The sequence below is a fragment of the Boleophthalmus pectinirostris genome, unplaced genomic scaffold (genome assembly GCF_026225935.1).
Source record: "Boleophthalmus pectinirostris isolate CB_2022bp ecotype Guang Dong unplaced genomic scaffold, ASM2622593v1 HiC_scaffold_7, whole genome shotgun sequence".
In the NCBI taxonomy this organism is placed as follows: domain Eukaryota; kingdom Metazoa; phylum Chordata; class Actinopteri; order Gobiiformes; family Gobiidae; genus Boleophthalmus; species Boleophthalmus pectinirostris.
Window position 1 is genome coordinate 17548866 of NW_026571473.1, and position 16919 is coordinate 17565784.

Genomic DNA, 16919 nt, shown 5'->3' on the forward strand with positions numbered 1-16919 from the left:
TATGAAGTTGTGTAAACATATCTTTAACATTGTTGTAAACAATATGCACACTTGACACGTCTGTTTGTCTAATAATAAATAATTGGCTAATGCAGTTTGAATAGCCCATCAGCTGCAAGTCCATGTGAAATAATTGTTCAGCTGTGTCTCCAGCAGAACAAACCATGTGTCTCACAGTGTGTCCTTTTGGCTCAGACTCTGTGGTGGGCCTGTGCTGCCACACAGATGCTCTGCCCATGATAAGACTGATGTAGTCCTGGTGCTGCTGATGTCAGCAGCTCATCGTCAGATTTTCCAGGCCGTCTGTGAATCTGTGGAATTTCTCTCCTCCACGCCACTGTCCACAGGACCACAGTGTCCCATAGCCTCTGAGCTCAGTCTGCACCAAACAGCTGGGGCAGAGTCTGTCACACTCAGGTTCGTATCAGTATCTCCATGAACTCATATAGGGTTTGAGTTTGACAGAAAGACAAAGACATAAGATTCAACCGACACACTATGGTCAGCCTTTGGTGGAAACTATATGATGTATATTTTACTATTGGGCATGTTTCATCCACATCTGTTTTCCATAGTGTTTGCAGTCTAAGCAAGTGGGGCTGAGAGATGTTAGGTCTACTTATACATAAGAATGAAGAAAAAAGGCGTCTTCTCCATTACCTCAACCCATAGCAGTGTTTTGGTTTATAAAAACAAAAGTTTATTATTCTTAGTCACTATCAAACACCTTGTCTTTTTACTTTTATTCTGTTCATAACTGAAAAGGTTGCTCTTGTATTAGACAAAGAACAAGAAAGATCCCATTTAGAATTCTGAATATGAGTCACTATGTTTAATAAAGCAAGGACACATTGCTCTCAGGCCCCAGCAGAACATAGGTTTTTTGCCAGGTGAATAAATGTTTTTGCACGTCTTTAATGTGAGAGACAAGGATACACTGTGAAGCTTGTTTGCCATTCCGATGTTGTAATGTGTTATTCAAACAGTATTTCAGAAATGCACCTTCACAAATTGTGATGGAGACAAACAGTGTTAAAACCAAGAGCAAATCAGAGCCTTAATTATAAAAAACAAGACTAAAAATGAACAATCACTAATCTCATTGCAAATATCATACTTGTTTGTACTGTTCATGTAATACACAACATAGTTTAAATTCTTAAATAATTAACACACTGGGTCTGAATACAAAACAAACATATTGCATTGATTAACGATTGCATAAATAAAAAATATTATTGCAATTTATTCTGCGTTCAACATAAATAACCCATATTAAAAACATTAGTGTTGATGCAGCCACTTTCTTCATACTATCAGCTTCTACAAAACAAAGCACCGGCATCTAAATGAACCTACAATTTACAATATTTGAATTTAAATACTGGATCCTTACAGAGTAATCCTGCAGTTTCTGGTCTGAACGTAGCTCCCTGTGTATCTCACGTCACATTGGACTACATTGTTGGTGAAGTCTGACTCTTCAACCAGATGGGAGGGGTTTACCATCACCTAAATGCAAATATAAAATTACTTTCATGCATATATTTTTATTATTTACAAGCAAAGCATCTCACACCTTAAGAACGTAGTTTCCTGGTGGCACATCAGTTATGTCAATCCACTGGCAGTCAATGTTGGCATGATAAGTGTCATAACAACCTGGACCAAGCCCCTAAAAGCATAAGTTCATTATAGGTATTTCTAGACCTGTCACAATAAATACTGTTTTGATTTATTGTTCAATATATGAAAGCTTGAACAATATATTTTGGGACTCACTATTAATTGTGTGTACAATTTCTTTGTAAAAATTTGGAGATTTGGGGTATTTTTTGTTGTTGTTGTTGTTATGTAATACATTAAGATCTGGCCTGTAAAAGGTTGAATAAGTCACTTGTATGACTAATTATTGGTTCATTCTGCTATTTATTTGTTGCAGCTCAGGCCTTTTAATGATACTGTCGATTTAAAAATGGTTTACTGGGATTATCTTGTATTACTGTTACCTTTATTTGATTTGACACCAGTCTCTCGCAATTTTGCTACTTATTGCTGCTTAATTTATTATTACTATGTATATTTTTTCTCTTTGTTATTATATTACTATACTGTGATGTGTGATCTAAGTCCAAACAATTTCCCTTGTGGATAAATAAAATTTGTCCAAGTTTAAGTTTAAGATGTCAGTGGCTAGCTGTAGATGAGTAGTTCCAATATTATCATTTATCGCAGTATATCTCTGTATCGTTCAATCAAAATCTGTTATCATGACAGGCCTTGTCATTCCTGATAGCGAATTATACTGAGGTGGGTTATACCTGTGTATGAGCAGTGCAGGCATAGCGTCTCCGTATTCCTGGGTCACATGTGGTGTCCTCCAGGCAGAAACTGGCTTTATGTCCTTGGGCCACTCTGAGCCCAGTGGAGACATCCAACAGGTCATATGTACTGAAGGCCTCCATACTGTGATAGTGCCTTAAAGTGTTGACAGTTGAAGGTAAACCTATATATAGTCTTTTCGTGGTAAAGAAGAGAAGAGGTTATTACTTACTGGTGACAGCTGTGCCATTCCCACTCATGCCTGGGTCTCAGTGGAAGGAAGTCCGCAGTTCCCTGGTTCTTCACTCGCTGTGGGAATCTCAACAAGACCCTGTACTCCAGGTCACTGACACCAGGCCGATACGCAGAGCTGGTGATAAAAAAACAAAAAAGAAAAGTTATGTAGGCCAAATAATAAAGTACTTCAAGAAAACACAACTGAGTCTCCTTCTGCAATTTACTTTTGTTTTCTATGTTTACCTCAATGTTCCACAGCACACAAAAACATTCCACCTCTGTCATAGCCATAATAGAGATTTATGGTGGAAGCTGACCCTTTTAAATTTGGCTTTCACCTCAGGAATCCTTTGCCTTTTGGTCCAGTGACTAAAACCAAGAGGTCACTACTGCTCTGTCACTCAGCTGCAAACTGGACTAGTAGCCCTAAATTACCTTGCATTCAAAATTGTTAAAAGTTGAATGCACCTGGAGAGGCAGTTCTCCTCAGCTGCACAACGCAGAGCATACATCTGCATTCTATGGATGTAAGAAGATGCCTGAATGAAGTAAGGGTCTGGAACCAAATCAGGTAAACCTAGGTAAAAGAAAGACAAAAACATTTTCTGGCAAAATTGCCCCAGAGGTTAAATATTGATATAGCACGACAACAAAATTTTCTCACCGCTGTGGAAGAATCTTGTCCCATATCCAGTCCCTGGGGGGTTTCTGGCAGGGGGGCTGGTTCTGCGGTTTGGTATATTTGCGTTATAGAAAACCGAGTTGGTGTCGTGGGAGTTTGGTGTATTTTGTGGATGCCCTGTGTTCCTGGGTGATGGTGTCTCCAATCTCAAACGGGGAAAGTGTATCTGCACTGCGCCACCAGACAGTGGCGTGTGGGACGCGTTGGTCTCCGCGGTCACCCGGAGCACAGGTTGCGCTCTCTGTATGACTGGAGTGTCTTCTCTACTTGGCTGTGGCTGTGTTGTCTGTCCATTACTTTCTGGTCTTACCACATTGTCCGTGGACTGAGCAGTAAGGACCGTAGTGTGCTGTACAGCTGCGTCTTCAACAGGTGTGCTGCGGCCTCCGCGCGGGACTCCACTGCCGGAGAACTCCAGCGTAGAACTTGAGGGCGCTTGGTGCTCTCTCGTAGTTTGCTGTGATTCTGTTTGCCCAGAGGCGAGAATGTACTGGCCAGCATCAGTCCCCAGGACAGACGTGTCCATTTGTTCATTCTGCGCCTGTCTGGCTCTGGATCTGAACGAGTCAGGCACGTTGCGGTTGCTCTTGGTGGTCAGCAGCATTTGTGTGCGCTTTCTGCCCTGTGCAGGTGAGCGGTATTGTGTCCCCGTGCTCAATAAACTGTACACGCGCCCGTTACTTTCCCACTGGAAGCGCTGTCTCCATGGTCCCCTGGCGCGTAAATGTTGCTCCTGGCCGCTTCCCATCAGCACCATCCAGTCAAGTAGGCAGATAAGTAAAACAATTAACTTCTCCATCACTTTAGAATATCGCGAACACTGCGGATCCCTGCACAGTGAGCGCTGAGGTTGGCATAAGGATGAGTTTTGTTCACTTCAGACGCACAGCATCTCCACACAGAGGGAGAGAGAGGGGGGCGTTGACTGTCACTTTAGCGTTTGTTTTCCACTCAAGAGTTCAGACCCCGATTCAGTACAACAGAAATAACAATGAAACAAATAGCATATGCGATGGTAATATAAATATTTTTCTCATAGGCCAACTAAAAGATTTTAGTTCAGCCCACAAAAAGTTAACTCCACTGAACAAGAAAGAGTGCACGCACATGTCTCTACACGGCCCAAATAGTTCAGGTCAGGTGAGGTCCACTTCTAACACGATGGCGCAAAACACACATTCATTCAGTGGCTTTTGGCATATACGAATATAAAATGTTGAGCTTTGTCTCCTGGGTTTTTTCCTTACGTCACTTAGGTCATAGTCAAAGACAAATTGTCCTATTTGAAGTACCAGTTCTAGCCTACTGTGTTTAATGACTGTCCATTTGTAATACCTGGCTTGCCTTGTGATTTGATTGTGAATGGCCTACTTTGCTCCAGAGATCATATCAGGCGGGACGTGTCTTGGAACAGGTGCCTATATTTATCAACATTATTTAGTCACCTGAATGCTACATGGACATTCAAGCTTTTCACCATGGTCTGCATTCAGGGACGTTCAGAAACCTGTGTGTGAGGATGCATTCAATAAGTGAGAAACAGGAGCGCATTATCGTGTAACTGGACTGTTGCCATTTGTCAAGTGAAAGTATTTGAGATCTCATGACCAGCACACCTCCAGGTCTAAATCTGTACACTGGAGCCTTGGTAACATCTGAGGCTATCAATGAGTTAGATTTTTTTTTTCTTTTATACTTATTACAGTCAGTAAGGAAACAAAACAAAAACAAATCAAACAAACAAAAAAAAAAACATCGCAAATTAAGATTCCATAAGGAGATAAGCCCTGCGTTAAATTTTGACTGACTATTTGGAGAATAAAAGAGACCTTTATTAACAACAACTTTTACAAATTTTATGCAAATCTGTGGAATATAAAGCATGAAATGAAATCCTCATGGAGACAAGCAGATAGTGTGCCCTCCACCAGGCAATTCAAAAAGTCAGGTTTATGGAGAGGCGAGCCCGCTTCGTGATTGCATTTTTTTTTCTTCTTCTTCTTTTTGTTAAAATGTTAAAATGTGAGGCTCTAAGCATTTGATTACATTGCTATGTTTGGTGAAAGTTAAATTTAACTGTACCTCTGCTCACATGTGTGTTTTGTTCAAGAGTTACATTAGGTTGCCCTGGGTGTACTGTATGCCCTTCAGCGTATGACCAAATCACACTGCAGTTGTTGTTTTGAGCAGTCCAGTTGATCTCAGAGCAAGGACTCCTATCAGGTAAGGACATTCTATTTTTACTATCACCTATGGATCATAATAGGAGATAATAAAAGTCTGGGTACATCCAGTTATGGACAGAGGCACATTGTGCACAAGAATATCTTTGACACTGTGGCTCCTTTAACAGCACAAGAAAACCTGAAGAGGCCACTGGAAATCCTCATTTAGAAAATTTAACAAATTCAAAAAGATATCCTATTTGCTAACAATAGTGACTGGATCATAGATAAGATCCCTAAATATATAGACCGACTTGACCTTTGCCTTATTTGGAAGTGGTATGAAAAGATATAGTACTCCCAAATGATGAGAAAATTTCTTCAACCTATACTCATAAAATCACAGATGTAACCAACACATGATGGCTGTCCAGTTGTAAATAAATTGCAAATCTGCTGCTGACTTAAATCTCAAGCTAGTCTGTGACCTACCCTTAAGTATGAGGCAAACAAGGACATAAGAAATTAAAGGGGGGTGTATAAAAGGTATTTACACCTTTTTTTTTTTTATGTATGAGTAGTGAATCTTCTCAATCCAATATTCTTTGTCCTTAATTATGTGTAAAATTATAACTAATTTTTGCCACAGAAAATTATCTTCCAAGATCTAAGATGTAATACAAATACAAAGGCATACTAATCTGTTTGTTGTTATGAGTGAAACGGAAACTTTTTAGTAATGTTATTTATTGACGTTGCATTTTGAAGTACAGTCTTGAAAAAACACATTAACAGTAACAATGTAATAGTCACAATTCATTTTCAGCAAATCTATAAATAAGCTAAAAAGACAATGATAACTTAACATTGCTTTTACTCTATTTACAAAATATAAAAAGAATTAAAAAAACAGGTATCACTGGAACTATTTACACCCTGTACATAGATGGAGAGTGGTCCCACTGCTGCAATAAGGGAAAAAGTTTGATTAGATGAGATATTTAAATATAACAACATTTATATTTAATGTGTATGTATTAACATCAATTTACCTATAAACAGTTTAGGAGGCTGTTCTGAATGTCTTCATACACTTGATTGTAGATCTCTTCTTTTGTTTTCAAACCATCCAAGTAGTCTACAGAAATATGAAGTTGACAAGTTGAGACATTTTTTTGTTTAGGTTGTACTTAGTATAACATAATTTACAGGAGCACTATGGGATTTTTCTTTAGGGAGTACACCTGAAATGTTCCAATATGGCCTTAAAAGTACAGTATCTAACTTGCTTTTATTCAATTACATTTGTATACTGCTGAAATTACATGCATTCTCCCTGTGGGTGGGGTATCCTCTCTACCGATCTGACCTCTGCTTTTCCCCATGGAGATAAATGTTTCATGCCATACAGTGGTTTCAGAAAAAGTAATAACATCTCCCTGACGAAGAAGGTGGTGGACCCTTTACCAGACAAGTTACATAGATCACCTTCAAAGAGAAATAAGATAACAGTACACTTTGGCTTACCAATATTTAAGCCGCAGTTCTCCATCTCTAACCTGTGTTTCAAATACATGGGCCACACATGACCATCAAACAGGCCAGGAGGGTCTGGGACAGTGTATTGCCTGGTACTAAAAATAGACAAAGAAATACATAAACATGAAAATCACAAAACTTTGAAAATATAACCAATGAAAAATGACGGACCAGATAATTTAAAATTAGATTACCTTCTCCTCCTCTTGCACTCCTCGTAGGGTATCGTGATGTAATAGCACTTGTTGAACACATCCAGCAAGGGCCTGAACATGAAAGTGGGACATAGGCCAGTCAGTCATTAGTGTTACGAATAGCACGCAGGTCCCAAAATATTATGGAACAATTATGTAACCTCATTAATGATTATCTACATCTGTGCAGTCATGTAACCTTCATCACACAACACAACTGAGAGCCCCTCTTTCTACTGAACATTATCTATGGTCGCAGAAGCTGTGTCTGACTATCTACAGACCTACGAGCCAATCACCGAGCAGGAGAATGAACATGTGACTAATTATGAAGGATGTACCACCTACACAATTTTCCAATCCACAATCAACAAATTTCTCTAATTATTTGTTTAACATGCAAAAAAGAGGATCAGATCATAAATGAATAACTTAAATGTATATGTATAATGTACTGATTTCATTCAAAAGATAGAAACTAGGACCTCTTTGGAGAATGTTAGTGAAAGTAACACCCTATATAAATGTGTCTTGTATAGATACTATGGACATTGTGTTCTTTTGTGAGCACTCCAGAAGAATAGTTATTGATGTTGTTTTAACTAATGGCTGAACTTACGCATAGTTGTAGAGGAGAAATCCCTCCACAAGCAGGATGTGGATCTGCTCATCGGGGTTCACCACTTCTGATGCAGGGGCCAAAGAGACGCCGTGGGACCGTGCAAACTTCACAGGATTCTCTATCCAGGCTTTTACTGTGTTGGTCATGGCCTCCATATCCAGGGCAGTGATCACTATAAAACAATGACAAATGTACACAAGGCATATGTGTAATTATTATATATATTCTATTACAGTCTGTACAAGATGTGTGTGCTTTATGTATTTGGATGTCTTTTGGTTAGGTGAAGTGTTAACAAAGATCATAACAGTTTCTAGTGAGGTCTTACCATCCCACTGTTTAAAGCCATCGTCACCAACTTCTATCTGATCGGGTTTCTGAAATAACAGTCACCAATAAAACATTGCTGTATCCTCTTAGGATTCAGAACACTCATAGAGCCCACTCACATGCCACGAAAACATAAGTTCAAACAAAGAGAAATAAAGGACACAATGCCAATCAAAGACATAGACAAAACTTACACCTTCAAAGTATAGCTCAATCAGAATATAGCACTGGCACAGGTGTTTAATTGCCAAACAAATTTAAGAAGGGTTAAAAGAGCCCTGAATCTAACATTTGATAAATAAAAGAAGGAATGCAGTGAATGAAAGGAAATGGGGTGAAAAGAGAAAATCTCCATCAGAAAAAGAGCATGCTCCACAGACAAAGGCTTTGGGGGTAGGGAAGTTAAGGATGCCAGAACAATAACATGCCAAGCGTAACTTAAATGGTGTTCTTTGAAATCTTAAGGGGAAAACTATCAAATAAATCTAACTTCAAGTAGAAACCATAGACTGTGCAGTCTATGGTAAAAACCACTCATAGAAACTCACCTTGAAGAAGTCATCTTGATGCACAACACAGCAGTTGGGCAAAGTCTTCATCAGTTTATTTGTCACAGTGGTTTTACCTCCATTGGTCACCCTATTATGAGAAATCAGGTTAAATTAATTGATTAAATTAGCTATTGGGTTGATAGTTTATAATAACAAATAAAACAGATAGCTCAAGCTAATTAGAGATTAGAATATATATAAGCATGTTCCATAAAGTGACTTACATGTGTTTACTTCTGGTAAAATGTATGAAAAAACAACACTAAACATGTTGGCACGGCCTTAGTAAAAGTTGAAATTAAATACAGGCTCAGAACATGTATGTGTTAGTTAAGAGAGGACAGTCTGGCCACTATTCCCTCCACTTTTGAGGAAGCACGCGGGTGATTTTCAAAAGTCCCGCTCGAGTGATGTCAACACACAAACAAACCAGTCACACGCCTCACTTTAAATCCTCCGACTGGGACATTTCTGGCGGGCAGTAAATGTAAAATATACTATAATCTTAATCATCTTTAAAGTTTTATAACTTCACAATAGTAATGTGAAAAATTAAAGACATAAAGCCTTTTCCCTAAAGAGACAGCTAGAACTGTTAACCATGCAGTCTATGTCTGAAATACATATTATAAGGCAAGCAAAGTAGCAAAACAATTTCAAAATCTCATCATTTATATTTGTAAAACGAGTCTCTTTGGTTTAGCAAACGCAGGTTATTGTAAATCAGCGATAACACAACTTTATCAAGAGTAAGACACTTACCCGCCGATTCCTATAATGTATTTCATATTGTCCTCGGTCTTCTTTCTTTATAAAGAAACTGACACAGAAGGTTGTTGTTCAAATAGTAAAATATCCAAAAATCTACCAAAACGCACTGTATGTTGCTGTTACTACAAGCGTGAGCGGGAGGCGCTTAAATTTATATCTTACTGGCGCTGCTACGTCAGGGCGACGTAAGGACGGGGTTACGTGCTCGCTGTCCACGCCTGTTTGCCAATCAGAGCGCAACACAGCAGACCTCCACCATTCAGATGTATCCGTATTTACATATGCCATGAGCGGCTGTCTCTGTCCATCACACTGTCCATCATGAACTCTTCCATTCATAAAAATGTTCAGCTGACTACCGTCACTGTGGAAAACTACTACAGCTGACCCGCCCGCACACGCGGAAAGGATCTGGTTGTACTGGTCTTTGCCAGTTGCCTAAATCCCCTCCCCCCAAAAAGCAGTTTGTTTCCCCACCAAGGGAACATTAGTAAACTATAGTCTAGGCTATACATTACATTTTCCATTTTACTTTACTAATGCTCTTGTAAAATTGAATTTTGTCTGGCTCCACGCCTGTGTAAAATGACGCATAATATAAATATTATCAATGTATTTAAGTATATTTGGGCTATACATGGTGAAGCTTCTTGTTCTTTTAAAGAGTTAATCGTCTGTTTCTATTTTTGACGATGGCAGAAGAATTCAGTCCACATTGGGTGAAAGGCCACGGTCTGGACATCTCTCTCTTCCCTCTGATTGAAACATAGACCATGGTTTGAAATGCTCAGAGGCTTGTGATGGTCTGGGCTAGTGACATCACAGGAAGCCCTATGTCCATATATGTCCAGGAATATCTGCTGAACAACAGTGACCAACATAATCACAGCTTTGACCAGTAATACTTTTGCAGAAAATGTATTTATTACATTTAGGCCTGCTACTTTACAATATGAACAAAGGCAAAATAGTGATTTAATGTAGGCCACATTATTTTACAATCAAGTAACAAATATGGTATAATCATTGTAATGTATTGCCAACTTTGTGCTTTTATTATGAAAAAGCCCATTTTATTCCAGAAGAGTGTCTTCAAATAGTTATACAACTAAAATGTTTTTTTTTTTTTTTTTTTTTTTTACAAAAATAATTAAAGTAGTCTAACTGAATATGGTGAAATTAAACAAAAATAGCAATAAATAAAAACTATGGTGGTGCTTCCTCATAAACAAAAAAGAAGAACATTACTAATTACAGTTCCTATATAAATGGGTCATAGGCCTAGCAAACCCATAAAGCAATGAATATACACTTTCAAAATAGAGTATGTTTTGTGCTACAAAAATAAAAAAAAAATTATCCTCCTGCTACAATATACTAACAATGGAAGACATTCAGGAAAAAAGTAACTTAAAAATGCATGTAAGAACACAGGCCCTAATTCAAGAAGCAGGTTTAGTTTGAACTCATAACTTTTTAATCTTGAAAGTTTATAGTGTCCCCAAGTTACCATAGTAACTCTGTAAACCTAACCTGGTCTGTCCTACCCTGGAGTCTGTTTTACCCTGTTAACCCTGGCCTGAGTTTAACTCGTCTCCCTGTGCTGCTGTCTGAAGGACTCTCTCATTTGACAATTTGCTTCCTCATTCAGAGAAAGAAAAAAATTTGTCAGATAACAGATATATTTTGGATGTCTGCTTTGTGAAATAGGGCAAAAATCACACAGTGGTTATACGTAATATAATATTGACATGTAAAACCCATAACAAACACAAACTAATAATGCGGATTGAAGCCACAGCGGATGCATATAAAGTTAGTGAAACAATATAAGGCAAGATGCTGTTATGTAGATAGAAATAATTCATGCAATTTTTATGCATGTTTTAAATGATATAGCGTAGAAAATGTGTGTTAAGTTTGAGGCACATGAATAGTACAGTGAAGCAATGAAGCAGAACAGTGAACTGATTTTGACACTCAATCAGGAAGGCATGATATAGTAACATCATTGTTGTGTTGAATATTTGCATTGTATGTTCTGTATATTCAGAATATGCTAGTTATTATGAGTACATTAGCATAGCGGCTTATCTGATACCAACATTCAACAGTCATTTTAACTCTTCTTTCACTTCAGGTGGGTTTGGGTTGCAATGTTTTAAAGTCCTACAATTAAAAGCATGAAGCAAGAGTGAATAAATGTCCATTTGCCATAAATTGTCATAAAGCACTTGCACTCTCCCTTATTTAGCTGGAAGGAACTAGAGCCTGTGGATTTGTGAAAGAAGGCATTCCCTTCATAAGGCAAAATATAAGTCTTCATGCTTCTTGCTCCTGTAAAAAAACACAAATTAAATTACATATACAGAAAAGACACATAATTTGAAAATTTCTTAGTTCCAGCCAGTCTAGTTTTTGAACATTCTGTTTGCATTACCTTCTTCATCCAGTCCTGTTTTCTCTGGGTCAAATTAATCAGCGGCCATTGACATTCTTTAAAACATACAGCACAATAATAATGAATTAGTCTTATATAACGGTGCACTAAATTGCAGCAACATAATGTATATAAAATGTGTTCAATAGTTTCCCACCTCTCGGACTTCTTTGCTGAATCCTGTGAGATAGACTGCTGCTTTTCCTGCTGCCGCTGCTCTTGCTCCAGTCTGCACACACACATACATATATAAATACATGTACATGAAGTACAGCAAGGTACCTAACACAATGAACAACTTTAAACATTTACCTTTCCCTCCGGGCTTTGATTTTCTCTTGGTCATACCTAAAACACATGACAAACATTTTCATTTTACTTTTTAAGACTTTAATCAAATATGGTAGTGGATTCATTTGCCATCTAGTGGTACAAGACACTTACTGCACCACACACTCAGGTACGTGGATGTGCTCCATGGGGACGATTTCAGCTAATTCACCCAGGCTATGCACATACCGGATCTTATTCATAAACTTTACACTGAAATATGCACAACATTAAAAATAATTTGGATTCTGAGATACATCTTACTCTAAAATGCTCTATCATATATATATATATATATATATATATATATATATATATATATATATATATATATATATATATAATGTCTTACCTGATAAAGGGTCTTGATATGGTCAGTACAGTCCTTATGAACCAAGTAGGATGGGCAATGACCAGAGATTTCAAGTTTTTCCTCAGTCTACAATAGAAACACGTGATCAAATCACGGACTGCAGATGGATACTAGCTAATTAGTTGTAATTTATTTTTAACAAACTTAATGTCTATATTGACTAAACTAACTAAACCTTTCAAATACAAGACTTTTTCCTCACCTCCGGTCAATCATTTGGTAACATTTCTTCAGCCAGCTGATTCCAGGCATTTTAGTGCGAGGGGTGGCTCCATTCATGTATATAATCAAATAATCTTCAGCGACCAGCATTTCTAGGCTACTCACCACATATCTAGGAGAAGTTGTCTCATGTACTTAGAACTTTGTTTCTTCAAATGTAAAGTGAAAAATGAAGGTCCACTCACAAGAAAAGGTTTTCCATAATGTAGTGGTAGTCAGAGCTGCTGCTGTCAGGCAGGTAACACGCAGAGAACACAATGATCGCATTAAGGCCTTCTCCATAATATCCTAAAAGAAATGCATTTTATTTTAATCATATTAGACATGTTCAGATCTGCATTTTCATATTTTTTATTATTATTCTACAAGGTAGAACAATGATCAGATTTGGTACTTTACCTCCATGTGAGATGACTTTGAGATATGGCCTGATGACTTGCATATCAATGCGATGTTCCTGTTCTCCAATAATGACTGTCCTCCAAAGCCGTTCATTTGCGTTCCCATCATCCTCTTCTCCAAAACAATTTCCAGGCCCTGCCTTGGCTGAGGCCACAGGAGCATCATCTGGAAAGTACAAGTGCATTAATGTACATCACTTTGTAAAACATTTAAAGCAAAAGTTATACTAAATCAAATAATTGACCTTCCCACTCCAGATCATTGCCATTGGTGATAAACTCAAGTGAATCTGTCTCATCTGGAGTGTCAATGTCATCAATGTTTATGTCCAGGTCATCCGGAGTATCCAGGAAGTCATCTGACAGCAGTGAGCCCTCACTCTGGTCCAGAGACAGATTCATCTCAGGAGCAATGAGAGTGCGCCGCTTCTGCTGAGACCCTCCTCCCACTTGAGGTGGGCTCAAATTCAGGGTGTTAGGGGGGGCTGCAAGTTTAGAAAAAGTGTATATGGACAATAATAACATAATGCATAATACTGTATCTTGATCACTTTTGTCCAGGTTACTCACAGGTTCTGTTATCAGAGAACCCACAAGAGGGATCCATGTCGCCGTCCTCAGGGAGTGGTCTGTGGGGAAATAAATCAAATCAGGGAAATTCTAACTCTTTCAGGCAAAAATGTTTTATTGTACAAAAGTAAAATGTTTATAGAATCCAACAAATCACGTTCATTTAATCAAAATAAGTAATTTGAACATATGGCTGGTAGAAAACATATAAATTATAGCCTAAGAAAAGACGGTTCTAATTTCTAATACTAGTTCTAATCAGTTTTTGAGAGTTACTAGACAAGATGCACTCATATGAAAACTTATCTTGTGAGATTTTTTTCCCCTGTGTTTATATTTGGATTAGACAAAAAAAACTTTAAGTCCTGGTGTGTTAAATATCTTGAGAAGTTAAAATAAAACAGTGCTACAATGACAGCAAAAATTAAGTAAATCAATTGTGAACTGAAAGTACTGATTGATTATAAATGTCAAAATCTCATCTGACACCCGATCTCACTTCTCATCTGGTATGGAAATTGTGTCTCATCCCACCCTTACTAGTCATATAATGTAAATAACCTGTCCATATTATAAACTAGGCAATGACAATAGAGACACCAACGACAGTGAAACCTCAGTCATCCCAGAGAGAAGTAAACTATAGACAAAAAGTGCATTACAATGTGTGTATTATTGATTAAAGTCTTTGTTTACCCGCAAGTCACATTAAGATATTGCATTGTGTTCAAACAAAACAGTTACACGCATTATTATTCTGTACAATCAGCCTTGCAGACAGCAATAAAGATGAACAAATTGACTATTTTCATCCTGTCTCCTGCATAGGGACATCTCAGATCCCAGTGAGTCATAATGAGAGGCTTGAGCCCATTAAAATATACTGTGACAAGTCTCTCAGCTTCCCCTGCAGTGACTAAATGTTCAATACCCTCTCCATCTCTCTTGAACAAATGTAGAATTAACTCTATTGTGTATCCTCTGCGGCATCAACAGCTCAGTATAGAGGGCTGGTGTTATTCCTACCTTATGGAAAAACTGCCGCAGTCAGACCCAATTCAGATTAGCTTCTTGTCTCCAAACGTTTCTATTAAAAGTCTTACGATGAGACTACTGCATTGGCTGTTATGAAGCAAATCCGGATGCCACCATTTTCCTGGTGATGCTGTGTTGTTGTTCAGTGCTGCTACTGCTGCTACGTCACATGATGTAGTCCGAGATCATTTGTGGAGTCAGATGCACCTGCTCCCCTCCTCCCCTCCTCCCCTCCTCCCCTCCTCCCTCCCCCCTCCTCCCATAGATAGACTAGGGTGCATGTGTGCTTCTGTATGTGTGTGTTTGCGTGCGTGTGCGTGTATAAGTCAGTTTCCCAAAACATTGAAACCCATCATGTGTGTTTGTATGTGTGTGTGTGTGTGTGTAAATCAATGGGGGGTCAAGTCAGTTTTACAGGACATTCACCATACCTTCTTGCTATTCATTGGATACAATGTTATGTACTCAAAGCATTATATTTCAAAACCTTTGTACACTAGGCCTATATTAGTACAGTATTTATCATTCATTATGTTACAAATTCTTTCTTGTCAAATTATCAATACTTCAATAACAAATTAGTGGAGAAACAAAAATATAATCATTTTGAATCTGTAAGCTTGTTTTTAGTTCAGAGATGTCTTATAATATTCTATGCTCAATTTTGCAGGGTGCAGGAAAGAATAGCTATAATAATAATGTATATGACACAAATGATGACCAAACCTTGGGAAGTCTTCATCCTGCCACTCATCTCGGACTTCCATGTGTTCAATTCTCAGAGTTGCCTCTGTGGTGCCCATCCCTCAGAGTAGAGCCCAAAGACCTGAGGGTGAAAGAAAAAAACATATTCCTAGTTACACATATTTTAGTAATCTATGATTGCAAAGCTTTCCAGTTATCCCTATTGAAGAGGGATTCCAGTTTTAAAAATTGGTTATAACAGTTGAGGGTCACATGCACCACAAACACATGTGAGAGGCATGTGACTCTGAGCACCCCTCAAAATCAAAATTCGGTACAACTACATGTCTCTTCAAACTAGAGCCATGTACTGAAACAATGTTTTACTGATGCACATAATTTCAAGATAGTTTGTATATTTCAAGAATAATGTTCTTTACATGATCTAGTAATGAGCTAATGCACCCTTTTTGTACAAAAGTGGTGCAGCTACAAACGATTACAAACACACTTACAGGTATATATGCTCCGTATATAAGCAACAGGCAAGAAGAACCAAACACATTATACAGTTTTAGTGTTATTCACTGGTATAGTATTCAAAAGATTCATTAGAAAAAACTATTGAAGAAATTGCTTTCAAATGTAGTGTAAAACTGCATTGTACTGTTTCTAGGTCAGCCTCATTACTGCGTTAGTGGCTATAAATGGTTATTTAAAGAATAGTATGCCTATATTAGTAATACTCACAAAAGCATTTAGAGTCAAACCTGGTGGGGGGTGGTCCGTCTCCTCTGCTGGCTCAGACAAATAAACCTATATGGAGAGCGACCCAAAGATGAGGCGATGAAATGTCCTCTGACTCTGTCCTTCTGATTCAGATGCACATGCCAGCACTCACAGACAGTCTACAGTGTCCTCGATGGCAGCCGCAGGTGTCTGAAGACAGGGCACCTCTGTGTCGACCCCCTCCTCTCCTCATGAACATGAAGGGGGTATGGCATGACTTACTCCACATCAAAACACAATTATTCCTTAATTTTAATGCTCTGCCCTGGCATCCTTGTCTCTTCTTTCATACTGTTTGTTGTAAAATCTTTCTACTTAATATCACTCTAATGCTGACCAAATGCAATATAATTCAGAATAAGAAAAAATGAAATCCTCTCTGTGCTTCTCATGCCCAATCCTGCTATAATTCTATGGCCACTGTTCCCTGGCAACAGCATCATCTCTCTCCTTCCTTCTTCTTTTGCCCCACTACTTACCCCATAGGGCTACCCCAGCTCACACCGCCCTGTCACTTACTGGATGCAGACATATTAATAACAATAATAAAACTATTAAAAAAGGACAGCAAGCAAGCAAAAAAAAACAAAAAACTTTGTGTCTATGTAGACATACAAACTCAAACTGACTAATTTGAATTAAACCAATCGATCAGAATATTT

General features: G+C 38.2%; 3 protein-coding genes across 4 annotated transcripts; all 3 read right to left on the bottom strand.

The window, feature by feature from the left end:
- Positions 1 to 899: 899 nt before the first annotated feature.
- loxl5a (lysyl oxidase-like 5a) lies at positions 900 to 4059 on the bottom strand. The gene is made up of 7 exons (XM_055164918.1): positions 3224 to 4059; positions 3028 to 3136; positions 2555 to 2692; positions 2322 to 2478; positions 1580 to 1675; positions 1397 to 1512; positions 900 to 1323 (listed from the first exon to the last, which is right to left on the bottom strand). Exons 1-7 carry the CDS (start codon positions 4038 to 4040, stop codon positions 1317 to 1319), a joined length of 1440 nt encoding a protein of 479 aa, XP_055020893.1. The 5' UTR covers positions 4041 to 4059; the 3' UTR covers positions 900 to 1316.
- Positions 4060 to 6136: 2077 nt separating this feature from the next.
- On the bottom strand, positions 6137 to 9567 carry mibp (muscle-specific beta 1 integrin binding protein). Of its 2 annotated transcripts, XM_020924745.2 has the most exons (8): positions 9405 to 9567; positions 8640 to 8730; positions 8090 to 8138; positions 7759 to 7933; positions 7140 to 7211; positions 6934 to 7040; positions 6459 to 6544; positions 6137 to 6371 (listed from the first exon to the last, which is right to left on the bottom strand). In XM_020924745.2, the coding sequence occupies exons 1-7, from the start codon at positions 9428 to 9430 to the stop codon at positions 6459 to 6461; spliced, it is 606 nt and encodes a 201-aa protein (XP_020780404.1). In that variant the 5' UTR covers positions 9431 to 9567; the 3' UTR covers positions 6137 to 6371. The 2 variants fall into 2 exon arrangements, with proteins under 2 accessions (XP_020780404.1, XP_055021006.1); XM_055165031.1 differs by lacking the exon at positions 8090 to 8138 and having other exon boundaries at positions 9405 to 9474.
- Positions 9568 to 10633: 1066 nt separating this feature from the next.
- Positions 10634 to 16310, bottom strand: atcaya (ATCAY kinesin light chain interacting caytaxin a). Its single transcript, XM_055165029.1, has 13 exons — positions 16239 to 16310; positions 15511 to 15610; positions 13750 to 13808; positions 13425 to 13664; positions 13178 to 13345; positions 12964 to 13066; positions 12759 to 12890; positions 12536 to 12622; positions 12298 to 12396; positions 12166 to 12201; positions 12011 to 12082; positions 11854 to 11909; positions 10634 to 11750 (listed from the first exon to the last, which is right to left on the bottom strand). Exons 2-12 carry the CDS (start codon positions 15585 to 15587, stop codon positions 11888 to 11890), a joined length of 1095 nt encoding a protein of 364 aa, XP_055021004.1. The 5' UTR covers positions 15588 to 15610; positions 16239 to 16310; the 3' UTR covers positions 10634 to 11750; positions 11854 to 11887.
- Positions 16311 to 16919: the final 609 nt, after the last annotated feature.

What these genes read in the sequence shown, in the direction of transcription:
- loxl5a (XM_055164918.1), bottom strand. Translation starts at nt 4,040, where the DNA reads ATGGAGAAGTTAATTGTTTTACTTATCTGCCTACTTGACTGGATGGTG. An exon ending in GACAAGATTCTTCCACAGCG is followed by an intron (nt 3,137 to 3,223) that starts GTGAGAAAATTT and finishes TCTTTTACCTAG; the next exon opens with GTTTACCTGATTTGGTTCCA. An exon ending in CCTGCACTGCTCATACACAG is followed by an intron (nt 1,676 to 2,321) that starts GTATAACCCACC and finishes TTATGCTTTTAG; the next exon opens with GGGCTTGGTCCAGGTTGTTA.
- mibp (XM_020924745.2), bottom strand. Translation starts at nt 9,430, where the DNA reads ATGAAATACATTATAGGAATCGGCGG. An exon ending in GAGTGCAAGAGGAGGAGAAG is followed by an intron (nt 7,041 to 7,139) that starts GTAATCTAATTT and finishes GTCTATTTTTAG; the next exon opens with TACCAGGCAATACACTGTCC. An exon ending in GAACTGCGGCTTAAATATTG is followed by an intron (nt 6,545 to 6,933) that starts GTAAGCCAAAGT and finishes ATATTTCTGTAG; the next exon opens with ACTACTTGGATGGTTTGAAA.
- atcaya (XM_055165029.1), bottom strand. Translation starts at nt 15,587, where the DNA reads ATGGGCACCACAGAGGCAACTCTGAGAATTGAACACATGGAAGTCCGA. An exon ending in ATCAAAGCCCGGAGGGAAAG is followed by an intron (nt 12,083 to 12,165) that starts GTAAATGTTTAA and finishes GTGTGTGTGCAG; the next exon opens with ACTGGAGCAAGAGCAGCGGC. An exon ending in TCAGCAAAGAAGTCCGAGAG is followed by an intron (nt 11,910 to 12,010) that starts GTGGGAAACTAT and finishes TATGTTTTAAAG; the next exon opens with AATGTCAATGGCCGCTGATT.